This window comes from Pollicipes pollicipes, unplaced genomic scaffold, assembly GCF_011947565.3.
Source record: "Pollicipes pollicipes isolate AB1234 unplaced genomic scaffold, Ppol_2.1 Scaffold_3718;HRSCAF=4362_pilon_pilon_pilon, whole genome shotgun sequence".
Lineage (NCBI taxonomy): Eukaryota > Metazoa > Arthropoda > Thecostraca > Pollicipedomorpha > Pollicipedidae > Pollicipes > Pollicipes pollicipes.
Window position 1 is genome coordinate 537614 of NW_023596361.1, and position 21471 is coordinate 559084.

General features: G+C 53.1%; 1 protein-coding gene across 1 annotated transcript; it reads right to left on the bottom strand.

The window, feature by feature from the left end:
• Positions 1 to 10008: 10008 nt before the first annotated feature.
• Positions 10009 to 19993, bottom strand: LOC119092972 (uncharacterized). The gene is made up of 4 exons (XM_037215866.1): positions 19680 to 19993; positions 17806 to 17911; positions 17407 to 17520; positions 10009 to 11339 (listed from the first exon to the last, which is right to left on the bottom strand). Exons 1-4 carry the CDS (start codon positions 19991 to 19993, stop codon positions 11325 to 11327), a joined length of 549 nt encoding a protein of 182 aa, XP_037071761.1. The 3' UTR covers positions 10009 to 11324.
• Positions 19994 to 21471: the final 1478 nt, after the last annotated feature.

A 21471-nucleotide genomic window follows, 5' to 3' on the forward strand; every position in this document is an offset into this window, starting at 1 on the left:
TGCTCGCGTATTTCTGTATGTCGGCAAGCGGGACACCCGTATTGCGGCTGCGTGGGTAGGGTTGCGTTGTGGTTTCTGTGGATGCGTGCCATTTTGTTAGGCATGTAAGAATATTGGTGAGCAGTTTGAAAGAAATTCAAGAAGCATTAATACTGAGATGGTGTGGTATTCTGATCATTCAATCTAGGAAAGAAGGTTGTTGGGTGTGGTGTTGGCCACTGGTGAGTGTTTTTGCCATGATTTAACCCACTACATTCAGATTTGACAGATGGGGTGCGAATAGGTGTTTATCCTGTCTGTTTTGGGTGGCTGGGTTGGATGATTTGGGCGGTAGATGCTTATGCAAGGTGTGATAAACATATACATTGTGGATGATAAATGTTGAGTGATATTTTGAGGGTGTGTTTTGTCTAGCATTGCCTCTTCCGAAAGGCACGTCTGTGTGGTGCTGGATCATGAAAGGAATGCGGTCAATTTCAGTCTTTTCATCCTATGTTTGTCAGACACCCTTAGTGATAATAGCACCCAACTTTTCTGTATCATGGGGTTCAAGCATGTCAAGATTGTCCTTGCTTGGCAAGCACACAATACTGAGACAATTTGGTATTTGAAAGCCATTGGAGTGAGCATCTAAACATGACAAATTTCTAAAATACTGGCAAATTTGATGAAAGTCAGTAAAGCCACTATGAAATCAGTCAATGACATGCTTCGCTTAGCTACATCTGCCACAATTTGAACATTGTGTGCTTGTAGTGTAGACAAAAGATTCAATCTGGTTTTAAACAGTGTTTTGCTTGCATTAATGTCATCATCCTTGATCACTGATGATGGCCCAGCGCCATAGACCAAGCATGCAAATATAGCATTGTTCATCTTTTTCAGGCTGTTATATTTGTTTTGGTTCTGGCCATGAAGTCTTTAGACTAATCAAGCTCAAGTATACCAATGAGCCGCATGGCCCAACAAGGTTGCTGTGTTCCTGCCTAGCATACCAGATATTGCCTTTTGGCATGTATTAGAAAAGTCATTCATCATTTTTTACTCTCAAATTCTCAGAACTTATAAAAGTTTCTTTTTCATTTGTGTCCTTCATATTCAATAGACACTCTTAAAATTGTTGCTGTGATAGCCACCACTTACACATTTTGTACAATTATAAAAACACTCCATACTTCATAAATGTGACACTGACTGAGATATCTTGATCATTACCATAGTGATCTTGGAGCTTGTGATAAACTGCCATTAGAATGAAGATGTTACCTATGCACCAGTACAATGATGCAGGTCATACCTAACTGCGGAAATCATGCTTCTTGCTTTTGCTTCTGTAATTGGGCTAAGGTGTTTTGCTATCAGGCTTCCTTCCAGGTCTAGCATGTATTATTTTGCCCACAGATTGCTCACTATACCACATGATTTGTGTGGCACTGTCTTGTGTGAAAGGTGTATCTTATAGACATTCTGTTTGCTTTTACAGTATTTAAGCATTATGGCCAACTAAGATAAAATGGCTGGTAATGTAATCAATTTGAAATGTCAAAGATGCATGGACTAAGCTTGATGATCAAGCTAGAGGGATTTTTAAAACATGAGCACAAACTAAGATAGAGGGATTATGCTTGCCAAAGTTTGCTTTCAAAATATGCAGAAAGTTCCATCATGTGATGCTCATTTGATCAGCATAGCTTTTCCCATGTGCTTCTGCTTTGCACCACAATAATTTGGCAGTTTTGGCCTTATTACAAACCCGATGTCAAAAGTGACTAGTGACACTTATAGCAGTAATGCAAGTGGTCCAGTGCACCAAATGATCTTTCCACAATAAGACCACCATAGTCTATGGTGTTATGTGCAAAGGCGAGATGAAAAGAGCCAGTATTTGAGCATTTGAGTTGCTGGTACTCACTGGGCTTGAAAAATATGTAGCAGCCAAAAATAACTGCAAACCAAGCATAATATATGAAAAAATGATGAGCAGAGTAACAAGTCACACATCATCAACCTGTTTTATTTCAACCTGTTAGTCATATATGCTGCTATTATGTGGATATATTATTATATTGTGTTAATTCCACAGCTAGACATGGCACACACAGGAGGTGCATATCAGCAGACAGTTTGCATATCCAGGATTATATTGCTTTTGGGTTCAATGTTTTGCAGCACCCTAGTCACAAACTTTATCAAAATAGTTAAATAAAATTATAAGTAATTGAATAATAAAAAATAATGAAGTGTTTGAGAAGGGAGTGCAAGGGGGAGACCCATCACTAATTTGCCAAGACTGTTACCACCCTGCTGTTAACCTACTGACTTTTTACAATGATTATTAATTGAAAGCAGACCCTCACTGAGACTGTTAATCTTTATCAGTTCTACATTGTACAGTTGACCACAGTCTCAAACTACAAGAAATTCAAGAAATCCACAACAAAGCTCAACATGTTAGCATGTTAAGCTCTCCAGAACAAGGCATGCCTGCTAGAACATAGTGAACTTTGTGGCTATATATATATATATATATATATATATATATATATATATATATATATATATATATATATATATATATATATACTTCATATTGTATTGCATTCAAAGGTGGATGGTTAGGTCCCAGAGAAGGTTTTTCAGCATGTCCCAGATAGAGTCAAAGATGGTAGTTTGTGAACAATTAAGTAGTTTCTTTTTTGTAACGTGCAAGCAAAAACATTGTGAAGAAGTGAGAGCAAGCTATCATTGGGGCCCAACTCAGCATTGAGATGGTCAGGCTCACAAAAGAATGCAATTGGCACCCTTGGCTTCCACAACAACCTTGTCACACTGGTTCAAACAAACAAGCACAAGGTGTTCCTCGTTGTCGTGGTTCTCAAGAGTCGTCAGTGCAAAGAAGAACACAGTCTGTTTGAAGCCTAATTATTTTGGCCAGCTCATGTAGTTCTGGAGGGTATTGCAGTAGGTAAAGTTTTAGTATGGCGCTATTGATGAGCCCTGTGAAGTGGTGAATAGTAAGTTTGGAAAAGTCTAATTTTGTCACAGTATTTTGCATAGGGGGAAAGACCCAGTGGAATATTTCCTGCCATTTAAGCACTGAATTTTGCTTTACTGAAGGCCACAGATTTTCACACATACAAATTGGTATCAAGCATAGATGCAAACAGTAAATGTGTGTCCCAGAAGCTCTACTCTCATGACTTGTTGTTGACAGCCAGTTGATTATTAGCTGAGGGAGCCAAGCTGAAACAGGTGTGGCAGTGTCACAGTGGTATTTGGTCTCTAAAAACCTGCCCACAAAAATTTAAGGTAGCTGAAAGCCTAGTACTGGACTGTCACGGTCCTCTCAGTGTTCTGTGCATGTTAAGGGGCCTGGTTCTGAGACTGTTCCTGGAGGACAGTGATGATATCCATTTCAGAAGAGCTCAGTAGTTTTGTCTATGCTTCTTGCACCAACTAGGAATCCATATGGCATGTTTCAAATGGGATGGTTGTGTGAGGTGGATTGTAAATAGCATTTGTATGTTGAGGAAAGTCTCATTTGATGACTTTCCTGAACTTGTCATTTCCTCAACTCAACAATTTCCTTCAGTCATTGGGGTTATATCCCGTGCGGTCTGGTGCATGTGGATTGATACTGCAGGGTAAAATGCAACAAGTTTACTTGAAATATTAAAGGAATTGTCTCATGACGTAGTAGTTGTGTGGCGGTGCATGACACAATATAAGCATGGAAGCTTCCCTTCATTATGACTAAAGTTGCACTTAATTTTTTATATAGACATATGGTTGCCATGACTCGCACAAGTTTGGTTGATGTTCTGAAAGAAACAAGTTAATTGTTTGAGATTACGGCCATCCTTAGCAGTCCTTTACAGTAACGCATAAGATGTAGCCAGTGCCTTTTCATGAAAGGAGCATCCTAGCTGACAGTTCATGCCTTGAGGCCCTTGAGAGACCTTTTCAATCTCCTCCCTGGAGGTAGCTGCCCCTTATTTTGAGGCTTTTATTACCACTTCTGTCAACCTTTTTGACAATTTGACCTGCAGTGCACATCTTTAGTGCACATCAGCCTATAGTGCACACTTAATTGGCAACCTAATAATGTTTGTATTGCTCACTTCTTCCCTTCAAGGTCCAGATTGACTATGATTATCATGGTTCATATTATCATGGATTATATGATTATCAAATGAGCATTACAGACACAATGCCACTGTGCTATAGCAGATAAGTGAACATTATTGAAGCATGGTGAATTTTACAAATGTGTCACTCCCATGTACCTTCAATCTAGAGCTTTGTGAACATCACCTACAAATTTCCCATGGGTCCCCATGTGAGTCCCATGTGAGTCAACACATCACATATTTGGCTGAAGTGCTGCTCTGAGAAATGGAGCGATGCAACCTTTCATCAATAAAGTGGTTTCACTCGCAATTCCAGTGATATTTGGGTTTGTCAGCTTTGACAGCTACATCTCCTTGGTAGGTAATGGGAACTACCCTCATTTAAGATATATGGTCACACATTGCCCTTAAGGGTCCCTTTATTGCTCTATAATGACCTAGTCGTGAGTTGTGGGAGTTATGTATGTAATGCCAGCCTGTGGTGTTGGAAGTTAGTACGTAATACCAGCCTGTGGTGTTGGGTAGTCTTAAATGTATCTCGAACTTTTCCTGTCATCTAAGACCATTGTTGATGTCTTACCTTCAACCAGGTTCTTGCATATTGCACAAAATGCTGGATGAGTGGGCAAAGAAACATTCTGCGATGTGCGAAATGCGAGATGTGCGAGATGTGCGAAAATGTTTTTGCTTGTCTGGTTGTATTTAATGGTAATTAACACTTTGCAAAAAAAAAAACAACTTTACGTAATATAGCTCGATGGTGTATCTTCCCTGCATTCCTAACGTACCTTTCCATTGGCAGGTAGCCTCTGCTGACGGCGCCTGGCCCCTGCTCACCGGGCGTCATCAGTGTCGCCTGGTCTGCCCTGCACGGCACCGCTGCCGCTGGGAAGTATGCTGCGCTCGCGTCGGAGCGGCGGCCAGCCGGCGGACGGCGCCACCGAGCCGGAGCGCTCGCGGCCGCCGGACATCCCCAACGGCGTGCTCGCCGAGCTCTGGGAGGAGCACTCGGACGGCGTCGGGTCGCCGCTGATTGATATTTTCACGGACTGCTCGTCGCAGATGTCTGAGGAGGAGGCGGCAGCCACGGCGGCGCCGGACGAGGACGAGTCGGCGGCCGGTCGCCGGCCTGCGGGGGCGGCCGCGCGCTGTGAGCTGGACGGCGTCCTGCTGTCGGCGGGTGAGGACGTGATCGAGGTGGTGGACGATGTGTCGGGCGTGGTGGCCGAGGCGGGTGGTGTGATCTGGGTGGTGGAGAACGACGTTGGTGAGGACGCCGGTCCGGAGCGCTGCCCTGTGCCCGGGTTGGGACCAACTGCGCCGGCAGGCGGCAGTGCCGGCGTCATCTCCCCGCCGTCGTCCACTTCTCCCGTCCTGCACCGGCCGCGGCCAGCTTCGGTGCCGAGGAGGCGGAAACCGGCCCAGAAGCTAACGACCAAATTGCGGTCATCAAAAGCTATGGCCGGGCCTGGACCCGGGAGGTCGGCGCAGAAGCCAGGAGGACGTTATGTCGAGAAGATGTCGTGCACCAGCAACGGCACATTAAATACGACTGCTAACCAGCTGACCTGCCCAACTAACCTATCGTTGGCCCTGCCGGGATCGAGCCCCGCTGTCTGTGTGCCGAGCTGTGACGATCCCGGCGGACAGCCTGCGCCTTCTCGGACGGCGCGCGATGCGGGGTCGGGTGATCACGTCGCGGCGCCGCTGGAGCCTGCTCCGGGGACGTCAGCGGACGCCGTGGCGGGCCCACCGCCGGCGGACGGCGCCGGCGCGGCCGGGGCGCCGGATTTCACCGGCTTCGCTGCGTGCGCCTGCTTCGCCGCGCGCCGCTGTTGGCTGCGGCAGCTGTCCGCCATCGCGGCCGAGGAGCGCGAGGACGAACCGGTCGCGGCCGACGCGGCGCTGCTGCGGCTGCGCGAGCTGGCGACGGCGGCGGCCGCCGCTTGCTCCTCGCTGGCCGACGGGCGTGAGCCGGAGGAGCCCGCGGGTGCGGCCGGCGGACACGGGCCGGAGGAGCCCCCGGGTCCCGCCGGCGACGGCGGGCAGCGCGGCGGCCTGCCCACCGCGCTGCCGACGTACGTGACGTTGATGCCGGACATGGAGCGCGACCGCTTCAAGGGCAGCTTCCTGTCGCAGCTATGTCTCCGGCATGTGAATGATCCTCCCACGCCGCCGAGAATCAGTCGCACGATGCGACAGCGGCTGAGGAAGAGGAAGGTGGCGCCCGAGGAAGTGCCGGAGAACTTGGCCCCCACTGAGTCGCCGGTTGTGTCCAAGGCCCCGACCCTGCTGGCGTCGCTGGCGGCCGAGCGGCAGCCGTTAGTGCTGCCACCGGCGCGGCGCATGAAGGTGTTGCGCAAGCCGGGCTCGCACCTGCTGCGACGCAGCTTCGTGTCGCGTCTGGGCGATCCGGCGCCAGCTGCGGACTCTTCCGGCGATGAGGCAGCGACGAGCGGGGCGCGGCGTGCCCGGCCGCCGCGCCGCCGCCTGCTCGACTTCGGCGAGATGGTGGAGGTGGACGGTGTGCTGGACCTGGCCGACACGTACTCGGGTAGCGCCGAGCCGCCGCGGCTTCTGCCCGAGCCGGCGGCTGGCGGCGACCGCAGCCCGCCGCCGCGACCGCCTGAGCTGCGGCCTCAGCGCTGGTACCGCTCCGACGCCGCCCGCTGCCGCGTCTGCCGCAAGTTCATCGCGCGCGTGCTGATGCCGCTGCACCTGCGGCTGCACCGCACCGGCTACCGCGGCTGCGACGTCTGCGGCCTGGTGATGGAGAGCGCGTCGGCGCTGTACCGGCATCGGCTGGGTCACGAGCCGCCACGCTTCCCGTGCAGTCGCTGCCTGCGCGCCTTCGACACGCCCGCCAAGCTGGAGCGTCACCGCGCCAGCGCGCATGGCTTAATGCTCTGCAGCCGCTGCCGCGCGCCCGTGGCCACGCCCGAGATGGTCCACAGCCACGAGTGCGGCGGACCGGAGCCTCCAGCGACGCCGCCGCCGCCGCCGCCGCCACCGCCGCCCCCGCCGCCGCCGCCGCCGCCGACGGACGCAGCGGCCCCGGACGCCGAGACGCTGCCGAGCCGGCAGGGCGCCAGCCCGACGGCCGGCGACGGGCTGGCGTGCGACGTGTGCGGCAAGTCCTTCCTGGTCAGGTTCAACTACTCGATGCACATGAAGATGGTACACAAGCGGAGGCGCGAGCGGACGCGGGCCGGGAAGACGCCGCCGCTGTGCCCCGACTCGGTGCTCGGTTGTCTCGGTGACATCCTCAGTCCCGACCTGTATAGCGAGATCGTCTCGGTTGTGTAGGTGGCGCTTCCGGCCCCGGTGGTGTTGACGAGTCGTACAGTTTAGTTTTCTACTCCCACTTGCTCCCATTGCGATTACCTCTATCCAAGCTGGAATGGGGCAAAGTTTGTTGACGCTGTTGTGACTCCCTCGCCTCAGAGGTGTGCTTTCCCACACGGTTGGGATTGAAGTTTTGTAAGTGTACCACTACCGCGGACATTTTTTGTGCTTGCGGGAGTAATGACAACGTTTTATGAGAATTAGTTACCTTTGCTTTACCCGTGCTGAAATTTTGAATAATAAATGCTGGCGATGCCTCGCTGCTTGTTTTGTGAACTTTCACGCTGCCGAAGTGTAAGCGTGCTGCAAGGTATGTTGGCGTATGAATCCATTCCGCGTTTGACAGCGAATCATGGGGAGAGTATGGAGATTTGCTAACTGGACGGTCCTGAGCGCATTAGCCAGTTAGAAATTAGCGTACTTTTGACATGATGGGCAGGTGCATGTACACGCGTATTCGTTTAAATGTATGTTAGTTCATATGGGTACTTATTCGTTTCTGTAACGAACATTGTCGCACATTTTCGCAGTGGCTGACCAAGCCCGAATAAGTCGTAGATGTGCGAAGACGTATGCCATTGGTCGAACATACTCATTATGTCTCCTTTGGTGAAGGATAGAAATAGTCAAATGCCTGTGACAAAGTCTCGCGCTCCTCTATCGTGGTCAGAAGCATCGCCACCTGTCACACGGCTCGCCGCGATAACACTGCTGGGGCTCTCCGGGGCCGGTCTTCGGTCACCACGCCCTGAGTGTGGCGCGTTGCGCGGCCCGCCCGCCTACATCAGAGCGCGGCCGGGTGGCTGCGCTCCCTGCAGCGCGCAGCCGCCGGTCAAAGCGCCAGAAGACCGCAGCCGGCGACGGCCCCGCCAGACGGCCAGGCCCGGCCTGCAGCTGTTGGTGGGAGAGCTGACATCCCACCGCCAGGTGCCTGAGAGAGCTGACGCCCCACTGCCAGGTACCTGAGAGAGCTAACGCCCCACTGCCAGGTACCTGAGAGAGCTAACGCCCCACTGCCAGGTACCTGAGAGAGCTGACGCCCCACCATCAGGTACCTGTGGGAGCTGACGCCCCACCTCCAGGTACCTGAGAGGACTGACGCCCCACCGCCAGGTGCCTGAGAGAACTGACACCCCACTGCCAGGTACCGAAGAGAGCTGACGCCCCACCTAAGAGAGCTGACGCCACACCCGAGAGAGCTGACGCCCCACCTTCAGATACCTGAGGGAGTTGACGCCCCACCTCCAGGTACCTGAGAGGATTGACGCCCCGCCACCAGGTGCCTGAGAGGATGACACCCCACCATCAGGTGCATGAGAGCTGACGCCCCAGCTCCAGGTACCTGAGAGAGCTGGCGCCCCACCGCTAGGTACCGGAGAGAGCTGACACCCCACCTCCAAGTACCTGAGAGGGCTGACGCCCCATCTCCAGGTGCCTGAGGGAGCTGACACCCCCACCTCCAGGTACCGGAGAGAGCTGACCCCCACCGCCTGAGACTGCTGACATGTGCTGTGAGGACGGCTCAGGCCTACCGACGGAAACACGCGGGGCCTGATCGTGTCTTTGTAATAAGAAAAAGCCGTGGCCATGAAGAGGTTTGACAGGAGGGCGTCTCCGTGTGCGCTCTGTAACGACGGCAAGGTTCACCAACACGTACTGTGATTGATTCTATTGCCGCTAAGGCCTGAGGTACAGGTTGGCAATCACTCCGCGTCGTCGGCTGAATTGGCCTGTCTTTGTGATCGTGTCGTTGGCTCCTTGGAAGCTGGCCTGGTGATTTGACATCGCTGGTATTGAGGGCTGCGCGGACAGCACAGCACTAGCATAAGATGACCAGCGGCTCGGAAATAGGTGGAGCGACTACTTACCCTCCGCCCTGCTCCAATGCCCCTATTTCACCGCTGTTATACTCTACCGCTGTCCTACTCCATCTCTGCCCTACTCCGCCGCCGCCCTACCCCACGGCTGCCCTAATCCACCGCCGCCTTACTCCACCTTCACCTTCCGCGCCTCCACCTGCTTCACCGCCGCCCTACTCCACCGCCATTCTGCTCCACCGCCGCCATACACAAACACCCGCTCTACTCCACCGCCCACCCTACTCCGGCATACTCCACCGCGTAGATGTGGGACGTAGTACGAAGCGATAATGAGAAAGAAAGGTGGCCTCCTTGGCCCGTGCAGCTACAAATGCGTTTGCGATATAAACTAACCTGAGGAAGTCGGGACTCGCAGTTTTCCGCGAGGCATGGTGATTTTATGTCCCTGGTGCACTTGGTTATCGAGTGTTGACTCCGAATGACGTGGGTCCTGTTCATAACTGTCTCAGTCAGTTTGCGGTGTCGATGTCGCTTGTCTTCTGTTGTCTCAAAGAAAAGCGTGTGTCGCATCTGTCATTTTAAGGCCTATTTCCCCGAGGCATTTGACTTGGCCGGGAGGCGACGCGTGCGTTTTTCCTTCTCAGAGACGGTATATTTCGGTGTTAGAACAAGGTCGACCCTGGATACCGTATCGGGTACCTGAGTATATTGAAAAACAGCTGGACCGGCATGAACACTGCGTCACAAACACACGCGCACACACAACTTGCACTGGCGAGGCTGGGCAGGGCGGGGCGTGTACATTGGTGCAACATAACTTCGTGATAATGTAACATTGATATCATACATCGGTGAGTGAGGTAATCTTGGCCGCAGCCACGCGGCTACCGCCTCAGAACACGCTCGGTCGCCGGGTGCGGCCCAGATGTGCTCTCCTGCAGGAATGCTGCGCTGGAACTGTTGGATACGCATGGTGCTTCACCTTGCGCAGTTTTGGCCTTTTAAACGCCGAAATGTTTGATATGAAATGAAAAATATGGTACGAAAAGTATCCGTATTTTCCTGATGGAAGGGCACACGATAGAGGGGACATGCTGCCTCCCACCTGCGGCACGTGTGGGCGGCACGCTGTCACTTATGACCTTGCACATTGAGCGTGCCCGTGCGTTTTCGCTGCGTAAAGGACCACGTGGTCATCGGCCAAATGAAAGTATGAGGGATCATGTACTCACAGTATGTAGTGTAGAAGTGTAACGTTAGGGAATTAGTAAATCCTACGTGGGTTTCTCATGCAGGCTTATAGCGCATGCGTAGCAAAATATGGCGGCATCGCCCAGTTCTCTCCTTAAAAAGTCCTTTTCTTTACATGCAGGCATTGATGAATATGTACATAGGAACTGGCGAGAGACATACTTGTGTCTGGTTCTACCGCAAATATATAAATTCTGAATAAATTACTGGGTGCAGAGTTGACCAAGACCAAGCCATTTTTCAGATTTTTCTTCTTGTGCAACGCCATCATGTTGACGTTATTTTCTCCGCGAATTCATCCTTTCCCCCGCCGTCTATCCCTGCCTCAGGGCTGATGACGGAGCCACCGATGAGCCATCTCGGATTCAAGCACAAGCTTTGCGAGAAGCATAATGAACTTTGGTCAGCAATGAAGTCTATACAAGTTTTCGCCCGGAAGCTCCTAACCATGGCAGAATGCCTACATATGGCATGACAATGTCCTGTCATTCGTTAACCATGGTCATTTCACAGAGTGCTCAGGCCCTAGGCAAAGGAGCTCGGCCCGAGGAATATGCTTAGGTACACACATGCCAAATAACTCACACTCCGCACGCAAAAGTTGTTCACGATAAAACTTAAACCAAATCTCTACAAAACAAGAGCTTTCACTCGCTGATCTCATGCATTTCGCGAAGGCTGTACACATGACAAACATGGCGCGTGACATGCCACTGTCTCCGCTGGAGACGTGAGCGTGCTGTGCAAGGTTTACATATGAAATGGCTGACGGGGTGATTCACTGGATCAGTTCCTGCAACAGAAAAAAACTAGGTCAGTTGCGATGCTACAAAACCAGGTGGGACGGATTCACCACTCGATGAATCCGTCCCACCTGTATGTATGGTACCAAACGCCATGTATCACATGGTCTGAATCTCTTTATTTCACGGAGAGAGATTTTCCTTTTTCAGTATAGAGCTTGCGTCCAGAAATGCACTGTCAACCTTAAAATGCCATCTGACAGACATCAGTTTGCCTAATTTACGAAAAGTCAAGTGCTGAACATTCACATACGATTTATCATCAACAACCTTTCAATAATCAATATGCACGTGTGTGTGTGGGGGGGGGGGGGGGGGGGACTGTGATGAGGGAAACTGCGGTGGGTGGGTGCTCTGCGCTGCTGCCAGACCCCAGCTGGCTGTGCGTCGCCGGCTGCCGCCATTACGTCTTCCCACAAGAGCAAATTTATACTGAGGAAGTCATTGGTCAGCATACGAGCCAGTTGACGCTAGCGCACGGCTCGGCACGTTGTGACTCCGGTACACCCGATATCAACACATACGCATGTGAGCCACAGAGATGGGATGAAGCGGGTGACCGGGACATTGGCTGGATGGTAGGTCCGGTCAGGCACCATGAACGGCTGTCTCCCTGTATATGGCTGTGTGCCGTGCTGTACATAGGAACTGGCGAGAGACATACTTGTGCCTGGTTCTTGTGGTACACCACGGTAACCCACCTCCACTTCTTAGATGATGGTAATATTTGAACGGGGCAAAAACAAAACCGCATGCGTTGATAATGCGCCCAAATTGGAAGGGATCCCACGTAACCGGCGAATACATTTGCAAGGGCTCACTGGATAACAGCCCTGGGAGCCCCCCCCCCAGCCTTAACTAACCCTCGCAGACTCCATGCATTCGGCGCACAACCGCACTCACTCCAAGCATACACATCCACTGGCGCCACGCCACCCCACTCATTCTTGGCGGACACACGGATGGGACCCCCCCCCCCCTTGTTTTATCCCGCGCCTTGGCATTATAACTGGCACGCCTGCACGAGTTCTCATTAAGACAAATCGAGTTTGTTTATCACATACACATACACATCACATACGGTGGTGCGCCGAATGTATGGAGTCTGCGAGGGTTAGTTAAGGCCGGGGGGGGGGGGGGGGGCTCCCAGGGCTCCCAGATAAAGCCGCGTTTAAACCTTTTTAAAGATATCCGATTAAATTGATCAGCTCTGTACCGACGCAGCTTCTGGACCGACATCAGGTGCCCGAGGCTGAGCGACGACTCGTTTTCTCGCCAGACCTCCAGGGTGACGGCTCGCTATTCGGAAGACGCTCTCTGCGTTTCGTCCACGGTGGGCGGCCCACGACTTCTTTGGCCACGCCCACCGCTCGCAGCCTTCCGCTGCCGCACGCGGCTTAGGCAGCACCTTAACACACAGTCCAGCACGGAGGCGTCGCTTCCGGCGCTTCTGCGCCCTCGCCTCCCGCCCGCCAGAGTGAGCGTTGCAAGGCACCGCCCCTTGGCGCGTCCTTCAGAGGCCTGGAGGCAACGCGCGCGATGAGACGGTGGAGCCCCTTGGCAGACAGCGAGCGCCCAGCGTGACCTGCGTCCACGACTTACTCCTCGGTCTCCTCGGCCGGCACACTCTGGAGACCCGGCCTGACCGCCCTGTCCGGCGACCCGGTCCCTTGTCGCCCTCCCTATCAGCGTCGATGGCGGGATCTCCATCCGTTGCGAACATCCCACCATCAAGAGCTCATAAGGCCTGGCGTACACCACGTCGGAAGAGAACAGGCTGTGTCTTGTTCTCTCCCAAGGCCTTGCACATCAACGGATAGATCCAGCTACCGCCGCGCATAACCCCGTATTCCGGGCGGTCCCCACCGGCTCTTGGTTATACCACGACCGACGCCTCTTCATGCCGTCGCGCCTGAGGTCAAGTCACGTATACACACACGTCTGTATGTTCTGTTCTGATGTACAGAACAGCAGTACACACACACACACACACACACACACACACACACACACACACACACACACACACACACACACACACACACACACACACACACACACACACACACACACACACACACACACACACACACACACACACACACACACACACACACACACACACACACACACACACACACACACACACACACACACACACACACACACACACACACACACACACACACACACACACACACACACACACACACACACACACACACACACACACACACACACACACACACACACACACACACACACACACACACACACACACACACACACACACACACACACACACACACACACACACACGCGCGCGCGCGCGCGCGCGCACACACGCACACACGCGCACACACGCGCGCACGCGCGCACACGCGCACACGCGCACACGCGCACACGCGCACACGCACACACGCACACACACACACACACACACGTGCACACGCACACGCGCGCGCACACACACACACACGCGCGCGCACACACACGCACACACGCACACACACGCGCACACACGCGCGCACACGCGCGCACGCGCACACGCGCACACGCGCACACGCGCGCACGCGCACACGCGCGCACGCGCACACGCGCACACGCGCACACGTGCACACGCACACGCCGCACACGCCGCACACACGCACACGCCGCACACACGCACACGCCGCACACGCCGCACACACACACACACACACACACACACACACACACACACACGCACACACGCACACGCACACGCACACGCACACGCACAGTCTCTTGGCATAATTTTTTCAGATCACATGTGCTGCGGCCGGTCCGCGTCGTCCGAGGTAATATCAAAATGTGTTTCCCCTGATTCCCCTGCGGCCAGCCCAAGGTGTCCGAAGTAGTATCAAAATGTGTTTCCCCTGATTCCCTGCGGCCAGCCCAAGCTGTCCGAAGTCGTGTCAAAACGTCCTTCCCCTGATTTCCTGCGGCCAGCCCACGTCGCCCTAGGTTGCATCAGAAGGTAGCTCCCTTGATTCCCTGCGGCCAGCCCACGTCGCCCTAGGTTGTATCAGAAGATAGTTCCCCTGATTCCCTGCGGCCCGCCCACGTCGTCCGAGGCCTGCCAGGGGATGATCCCTCCGATCCCCTGCCGCCAGCTTACCACGTCAGGGGCCTATCAGGAGGCACCTCCTCGGGCCCACTTAGCCAACTAAGCTCAGTTTAGCTTATTATAAATCATTCCACGCAGTGGGCTGCTATCGATCCCAACCAAGTACATGGTAAAAGCAAAGAACTACACAAACATGCGCATTGATTAAAAAACAGTGAACTAGGCTCATATACACACATTTGTTGAGCAATTGTGAAGTCAAAGTCTTGTTTAGTTTGAGTGTAAATTCACGCGGGGTACCAAAGGCTGCACTGGGCGGAAGCAGGCCATTTCAACAAAAGGCAGCGCAGTACAACAGTCGGCACGTGACGGAAAGGCGGAGAGTCGGAGGCTCCAGCGCGCCCTCCACCGATGCGTGGGTGGCACGCTGAGACACAGCAGTGAGAGGCGGCTCATATTAAAGAGATAAAGTTGTACAGCAGCTTTTAGATGTGATCCTCCCAGGACATGTGGTTGTCCCCATGTTACGCCCCGCAGTTTCACAGAGGTGAAGGAATAGCGTGAGACCGGCAAGGTCCAGGCGAAAGGATGCGGCCGTTCTAATGAAGTTGGGCGTGCCGATAACAAAGACGATTGTTTTGGTTGGCTTCATCTCAAGGAATTAGTAGGGAATTATGTTTTGACATTGACCAAGGCCTTTTCTGCTGGGATGTAGCATGTGCCAATGTGTGTGTGTGTTGGGGGGGGGGAGATTTGATCCGTCGAAGGTTTTCCAGAATAACTTTCAAACACTCTAGCATAGCCGGACAAACTTCGCATAAATGTAGAAAAGTAAATAGCTGATCTTTTGGCATGAGCAATTTGATGCACCTTGTAGTTCACTGGCCTCCGGCAAGTCAAGGTCAGGCCATGGCTGTCAACGAAGGGAAATAATAGAGAATGGTTCAACCTGATGCGACAACTGAGTATTGGACAATGCCATACATCTTTGAAGTGATTTCGTGGACAATTGGAGAGTTTAATCCAGAATTACGACTTACTGAATTGCCTTTAAGCCAGGTATAAATATATAATCGGGGTAGAAACCAAGTTGGTTTTTAATAGAAGGCATGTGTTGTAGCGAAGTTTTGGCGCTCATGTCCCATTTGTTGATCGCAGGATTGTCAGCAGGCATCTTGTTTGGACTAAATAAAGGTCAAAAGAGGTCACTAATCTAAGATGATCCCGACCAACCTTTTTATAGGCATACAGCGCTTAGAGCAAACTTAAACGCTGATCCAATTTTTTTAAAACATCAAAAAAGCTTTGGTCACCACGAACTTCTGAAAGCCAGATGAGCCCATTGTCCTGAAATACGAGTAAATGTTTTTTAAAAGAGGTTTCAAGGTTAAGGTCGGTTACTCGGTGAGGTTTGAAGGTCTTGTTGCTCGCATGAAAAGGCGGAATGGTCGACAGTATCAGCCGCTCAGCCCAAAGCAAATGACGTGACGACAACCTCATGGCTTTTCTTAACTCAGTGGGCAATCCATTGACCGAGTTTACCACGGTGTTTTTTATGGAATGGCCTGGTCTGTACTTGTATCGTGAGCTAGATAAAACATGGTTGGTAACGAGATAGGACGACAACCGCGTGAAGACAACCTTTTCACATATTTGTGATCACCTCGGTAAAATGAGGATAGGTCTAAAATTGCGACCTGTATCACGTGCACCAGATTTGTGAAGAGAGAACGCAGATGCCACTTTCCGAGAAGACGGGAGGAGACATGCTACAGCATATGAGTTAACAAGATGAAAAACAAACGGCCAATAACCGAGAAAATTTAACGCTCTGCATATAGATATACACCTTCAAACACCGCCTCCCTAGAAGGAGACACGCCACTGATGATGGCAGAGACCTCATGGAATGTGATAGCCTCACGCCGTTCGCTGTAACGCATAGTGGTCCAGGTGATGAAATACGTGGGCCCCTCAGGCGCTGGCTCAGTGGCGTTGCGTGGACCGACAGACACCAGCTGACGATTAAAATAATCGGCCCTGTCATGAGATTGTGATTCGGCATCTGTCGGTTTTGCCGGCCGAAGCATAGACGCTTTGACGCAGAGACACAGGGCCGTCTTGTCCGTGGGCCTGTGCTGACATCGAAGTTGGCCACTGCACCTAGCTAAGAGGCGCTGAGCCTTGTGTCTGAGACGCCTGTATTTGTTCCAGTCGCTCTCCGTAGGTGATTACTTCCAGACCGCGTGGGCCATACAGTAGGCCGTGTCACGCTCTCGGGTCGCCGTTATCAGTCGGCCCATTTCGTTCTAGAACTCAGCCAGGAGGGACTCCGAATCACCTAAGACCGGCTCATCTTATCCAATTTGTATCAGGAGGTTCTTCACTGGATAACATGGGGAATAGATCAGGAGGCACTTCCTCGAAATCCCTGGGGCTAGCTTGCCCCTTGTGAGGTCCGTCAGGAGTACGCTTTCACTACGACCAGCCCCCTCATTCGCGGGCCCAGTCAGTACGAACTGCCCGAATGCCCTGAGGTCGGTTCACCTCATCCGGGGTGGTATCAGGAAGGTTTTCCCTTACATACCCAAACGAACCTAAACCGATGACTCCATTGGAATGACTTCTCTAGAATTGCCGGCCTCCTGCACATGCCATCACTTTGTTTATCTGGAGGGACCCCTTGGGCTCGCTGGAGCCAATTCGACGTATCCGAAAACCCGATCAGGTCACCTCCTATGATGAATCGATACCAATCCTCCGATCCGATCCAATCCGAGACGAGATATCTGTTACCAGACCCGACCGCCGACAGAGGAGGTGACCGTTCTCACGTCCGAGGACGCAGTCAGGTGGGCCGGCTCACCTCATCGGAGGATCCGAGACGAAATATCTGTTACCAGACCCGACCGCCGACAGAGGATGTGACCGTTCTCACGTCCGAGGACGTAGTCAGCGGGCCCGCTCACCTCATCGGAGGACTCGATCAGGAGGGACTTGGCCTCGGGAGGCGGCGAGCGGCCGCAGCTGCGCCGGACCTCGGCCGCTTCCGGCGTATTCACCGGCAGCCGGGCCGGCCCCAGCTGCAAGCACAGGAGCCGGCGCCCCGCTATCAGCCGCCATTCTGCACCGCCGCGGCCGGAGCATCGACGCTGCTGGCTTCCGCGTCAACACATAAATACAGCCAACGAAGTGCAGACACCCATCGCATTCCGAGTGACCATGCATGGACGTGAGAATGCTAACAATGCAGGAAGCGATGGAATCGCCATCCAGCGACGATACGTGACTGATACAAAGCAACATATGTTATTGGTTTATCTAAGCACCCTGATTTCCTCCGCTTTCGCAGCTATCAGTTTGCTGACCTCATCTTCGCTGGAGTCATCCAGTCCCATCTGATATTCTCCATTGACTTCTGCCAGCTCCCCGTCGTCGTCCTGGTTGACTCTGAAGTATCGGTAGCTGCCTAACCTGAAAATATGATTCATATTACATGACAAAATGTATTCGATTTATTGGGTGCTAGCACAGCACTCATCAAAGCGCGCGTGGTTGTGTGGCCAAAACTGCTCTTATAATTCCGTATGCATGCAGCACTGGTGTGCCCTGTATCATAAAACACTAATAAAGCACAACGCCTGCCGCTTATGCTACAATGATAATTCGTGTTATGCCTCAAGTTTTATTTCCTCATCGGACTAAGAAAAGCGGCAGTCACGCTCCGTTCAAATTCCGACAAGTATAACTTTATCCACTCAAATTTATCTGTTTGCGACATTCGCTGATGGAGCCAGGAAAAAGAGACGACGGGCCATGTCCCTTCCGTGACGATGGAAAACTCCATTCCAGAACCAAATTCCAGATTCCAAAACGTTCCACTCCTGGCTAGACATTCGCCTAGCAATGGCGCAATATTGGGAGGCCAAGATTTCATATGGGACCGGCCCTCGGCCTACCAGTGCGAATTTACGGCGATATTTGCCTTGCATTGGAAAAACTGGCGAATCCTTTTCGCGGGCGCAGCTCTCCGTGCTGGATTACAACGTGCGAACCCTTCATGCTGTAATGTAAATATACGCGGATTTATGCCGTGGCTGACGTTCTCTCGCCCATGCCATGCGGCACAGCCTGCCATTCAGGCGCTCAGCACTACAGCCATCTGCCGGCGCGCAAGGTAAACAGTAACAGCGCAGAACATGATTCCCAGGACATGAGTCCCATCGTCGAGTTGGTTGTAGTTTTTTGGGGTGGATTTCAACCCTTTCGGCCAGAAATGATCATTTCAGGGCCATGGGAAGAGGAAAATGGTCAACAGTCTGGCAGGTCTGCGTGCGCCTGGGGGGCCAACCGCCGAGCCTTAACTCGCGCATGTGCGCTGGGTACCCGGTCGTGGTCCCCCTTCCCACGAGGCCTCTCAGCCCACTCGTGACTGATGCATGCAGACAAGTGGGATGTCGCAAGGATGCAGGATGAAGCAAGTAAGCTGGATAGCGGATAAGAGTGTTGGATCGTCGCGACGTTGGAAGGTCTCAGCTAGAAATATACGTTGGTGCAGACCCAGAGGAGAGCAGGGTATTTTGTGACTAGGTGAACGTAGAAATACGGCAATTCTGATATAATAACTTCGGCACGTTGTTCCCACTCGCCTTGCTGTGCGTCATAAAAACTCGCTCGAGCACCAACCAGAGTGATATGCCGGGAACATATGGGCCACATTTACGACAATGTATCAGACCGGTCATGCTATAAAAACAATGGGACTCTCGCATCTCTGTGTGCACATACGAACAACTTAGAGATAGCACGGATCGAAGCACACAGCACCATATGGATCCGCTTCTTTTGACAACTACGCGTGTTTCCAGCCATACGCTTACGCAAGAAGGTGCCATGGCAGCACGCTGGCCTGTAATGATAATAAGGATACGAATTGTCATCTAAAACAATGTCGACCATTGTGCATGGTACTATGAAATCACATTTGGCTGTAGAAAATAACCTTTAATTGATTTTCTTGCGCCCTGACGGCCCCTTTCGACTCGCGTGACGAAAGCGTGCTCTTTTTTTAGAAAAATCTCCTGTTTTGAAACGAAGCAAAACGTCAGACTGGCAAGCAGCAGTCCCACACCACCTCCAGGCATGGGTCCGACGGAGGCTTCAGCGGCAGGCGGACGGCCGAGCTGGAGCCGACCACGCCGCCACTCACCGCGTGAGGACGCCGGCCGGGCGGCTCACCCACCTGTCGCGGTGCACGAGCCGGCGCAGAACTCGCTGCAGACCGAGCGCAGCGGCCACGCTGGCCGAACCGATGACCAGCACCAGCAGCAGGGTGAGCAGCGGGTGGGCGGCGGCCACCGGGCCCGCCGCCGCCGCCGCCGCCATATGGGTCTCGCGAGCGGCCTCCACGCGCGGCTCTGCCACCTCCTGCGAGTCGTTAGCGACGCTGCGCTCCCGCAGCAGCAGCAGCGGCGGCGAGTGCTCGGCGCAGGTCCGCCATGCGAGGCCGAGCAGGCCGCCCAGCGCGCCGACCAGCACCTGGACGGCGGGCGCCATGTCTGCTGTCGCTGGTCAGCTGACGCCGCCGCCGCCGGAGCCGCCTGGCGGCCGCCACCGCAACCATTCGGCCGCAGCCGTCCCGCTGGAAATCGATGCGCGCCGGCGGCGGAGCCTCCCGTTCCTCCCGGGACGCGCCGGCCGCCGCCCCCTGCCGAGCGGCGCCCACCGCGCCGTCCTCCTCCGCCCTCGCGGCTCGCGGCGCGCTGGTAACGTCCGCGGCTGCAACCTGTGGCTGGCGGCGCCCGAGGCGAACCGCGCGGTCGTCCTGCCGCTGAGACCGGGCGGTCGCAGGCATCGCCGCCGCACTGGGATCTCCGCGGCATCTGCGGCAGGTCCACGTCGGTTGCTGCCGCCAGACGCTGGCGGAGATTGCGGTCCGCGTCCAGCGGTGGTGAAGAGAGGCGGCCGCCTGTAATCAGAGGCAGCCACGCCGGAGCGGCGACCGCAGCAGGCGCCGGTTCCGGAGGGGATCAGTCAGGGGGCACCGCCCGTCGTGGCCGCGCTACACGGGTCACCGGGCTGCACGGTGTTTTCGCCGCCCCGGCTGCCACCGCCGCCGGCATCGATCACATCCGACTGGAGCACCGTTTATGCTGATGGCTTAATGATGAGCAGGGGAAATGGGGCGTGCGCATCCGAATGGAATCTGGCAGGTCCAGGCGTGTGACAGCATCATTTGTGACGCAACGCGGAATATTGGCTGCGGTACATCCAGGCCAGGATGTCTGTACGTGTCACGTTGAGCGTCGCTCAACAATGCTGCAGCATTTCATGATATGCTGTCAACACCGGCCACACATGGAGTGGAGGGTTTGGTGGACTGACGAATTAAGCGGCGCATTTATTCCTTTTCATAGTCAAATTTACATTGCATCTCTCCAGAGCCCTGTTACTGATACTAGCTCAACAAGTTGGAGCATTGCTTTGGATGCGATAAAAACGTTGAGTTATGCGTTGGAATGCGTTTTTTACATACAAGGCTGAAGATACCGTATTGCCATTTTTCATGTTTGATGATTAAGTTGCGTTTTCATTCCCTGTGCTCAACGAACAGCATACATCAGTTGTTACAGCTCACTTCATTAAGTTTCAATCAATCGTGAAATCAACAGTACATCAAGCAGGCCTCAATTCCGCCCAGACATTTACAGCTTAATATACTGCGGCACACACCACCTGGGTCAAGATTTAAGCGCCTGTTGCTTACCGTTCTGCCGCATGTGTTAAATCACATTTCGCTCTGGGACCAGGAATGTTTGTCAAAAATAGCGGGTTTATACTGAATGAAAGAGTCGTCATTTGTGCAATAGAAATCAGTGTGACGGCTGAATGTTTTGTGACAAAAATGAGGCTTGATGAATATTTAGCGAGCTGTCAGCATTGATCAGAAGTGGAGCGGAAAGGAAAAAGGAGAGTCGTCAAATAATATCCGCCGGAGGCCTGACAGGCAACAATGATCACTCACGGCTTACATG

Coding starts and splice junctions, on each gene's coding strand:
- LOC119092972 (XM_037215866.1), bottom strand. CDS start 19,993: ATGGCGCCCGCCGTCCAGGTGCTGGTCGGCGCGCTGGGCGGCCTGCTC. Junction 17,912..19,679: donor CGGCTCGTGCACCGCGACAG/GTGGGTGAGCCG, acceptor TCATATTTTCAG/GTTAGGCAGCTACCGATACT. Junction 17,521..17,805: donor ATGACTCCAGCGAAGATGAG/GTCAGCAAACTG, acceptor CTGTGCTTGCAG/CTGGGGCCGGCCCGGCTGCC.